Genomic DNA, 2072 nt, shown 5'->3' with positions numbered 1-2072 from the left:
ATCTTACTTAAGAAATTGCATGATCAAGAACTTATCACCTAAAAAATAATATTATATTACTATCGCGATTGAGTGCTAGCAATTATTTTCTTAAAAAAATTGCTAGCACTAGAGAGTTTAAACATATGCTAGATTGGGCTAGCATTTTGGATATCACTAAATGAAAAGCTCGATGGATTGAATTATTGATGTCTATACCGTTAAGGCTAAATTTGGCAAAACTAAATCCTTTTTGACAGCTCTATGCATTATGAAGATATTAAGTAGCAAAAGTAAAGATGGAACAATTCATCAATCTGACTTCTAGAACGAAAATAAAAACATATGAGGAGGATTCCCTTTTGTGGCATTCCTTTCCCAAATAGCAAAAGATTAGACCTAACCATTATTGTCAAAGAATAAATCTATGCACTCGAAATTCAAACACCATCATATCAAATTAAAAGGAATGTAAATTTAATCCATTAAGCTTTCGAAACAATTGCAACATTACAACTTTGAGAAAAAGAAATCACATAAAAAAAAAAGAAGCACAATTTTACACCATTTCTCATAAAACAAAAGATATAAATTGATACAGAAAAAATAATGATAAAATCCGATTATTACCATTAAGGTAAATTAATTAATCAATTTAGTTACCACCACCACCACCACCACCTTTACCACCAAGCAAACCGCCACCAAGTCCCATGCCACCATTTATATCATGGCCAAGACTTCCACCAATACCAATTCCCAAGCCACCTAAGCCACCACCACCACCACCTACGCCGCCTGCACCGAGCATGCGCCGCCCTAACACGTCAGCAGAAACCATAATGCCACTAAAAAGAACAATTAAGAGAACTACTCCAATAACACGAGTTGATGAGATAGCCATTATAACTTAGTAATATTTATGAATGAATTAAGAGATAAAAAGACCAAATAATTAATGAGAAAGTTGATGATTAATTCACTTGTCTAGGCAAGTATATATAGTACTTATTAAGTATTAACAATAACATTATAATATTGAGCATGTGTTTGGAGTTGTGAAATATATAATTGTGAATGATTAGATCTTAGGCAAATATTCCATTAATGATTAGAAGATAATTAATGATGGGATCATTAGGATTTAGTAATTAAGCAATGCACGATTGTATATATTGTAAAAAAAATTTAAAATGTTTTGTACTCATGTAGTGGCTTTCCATGAACTATAGAAAATAATTCTTGTGTATATTGTGTTATAGAGAACTTCCCTTTTTTTATTTAGTGAAATAAATACATATTTAGAAATAATATAAAAATCACTATAGTTATCAAGCGGATTACAAAATAGTCCGATAGACCATCAAAGGTTGGTGTAGGTGATGATAAGTATCGTGTCATTCTTTTCAAAGATCTTGAATTTGATATCTGAAAGTAAAATTCTTTTTGATAAAAAGTATTTTGACCCCCAAAAGGATTTTCTAGTCTAAATTCGAATCAATCGAAGATCAATTTTAAGCATCGAGTCGAGAAAAATAAAAAACGACTAATACAACATCAAATCTTAGTAGAGAAGTTGATGAAAGACGTATGAGTTATTTACATATGGCAACGCTATCTCAAGAATTCACCTAAAATGAAAGGAAATATGTGATTTCTAGAGGTAGTAAATGGGTTGTTTGGTTGAAAGTGGGCTAATCAAGATGAGTTGAATCAATAGACGAGTCGATGTTCAACTTTGTTCAAAAGTTTTTTTTTTTTTTGGGTTAAGATATATGTTTTGAATCAATCAAGTGATGGGTCATAATGCACTACTAAAAAAATAGTGAAAAACAAGGAAAAAAACGATGGATTATGTCACTTTTTTGAGTGACGCAGCCCAATTCGTTACTTTTTTACTCGACGCTTTTTAAAAAAACGACAAACGATGTCGCCTGCCCGGACATGCGCCGGTCTAACACGTCAGCAAAAAATAATGACACTAAAAAGAACAATTAAGAGAACTACTCCAATAATACGAGCTGACATATCACCCATTTAAACATTCAACATGTGTGTTAGGAGGTGTGAAATAATTAATTTTATGCTGATTT

At 31.6% G+C, this 2072-nt stretch overlaps 1 protein-coding gene across 1 annotated transcript; it reads right to left on the bottom strand.

Moving 5' to 3' along the window:
- Positions 1 to 634: 634 nt before the first annotated feature.
- On the bottom strand, positions 635 to 883 carry LOC107061038 (acanthoscurrin-1-like). Its single transcript, XM_015309734.1, has one exon. It carries the CDS (start codon positions 881 to 883, stop codon positions 635 to 637), a length of 249 nt encoding a protein of 82 aa, XP_015165220.1.
- Positions 884 to 2072: the final 1189 nt, after the last annotated feature.

Source organism: Solanum tuberosum, unplaced genomic scaffold, assembly GCF_000226075.1.
Source record: "Solanum tuberosum cultivar DM 1-3 516 R44 unplaced genomic scaffold, SolTub_3.0 scf00114, whole genome shotgun sequence".
NCBI lineage: Eukaryota > Viridiplantae > Streptophyta > Magnoliopsida > Solanales > Solanaceae > Solanum > Solanum tuberosum.
This window is presented reverse-complemented; position numbering and strand designations above follow the sequence as displayed.

Coding starts and splice junctions, on each gene's coding strand:
- LOC107061038 (XM_015309734.1), bottom strand. CDS start 883: ATGGCTATCTCATCAACTCGTGTTATTGGAGTAGTTCTCTTAATTGTT.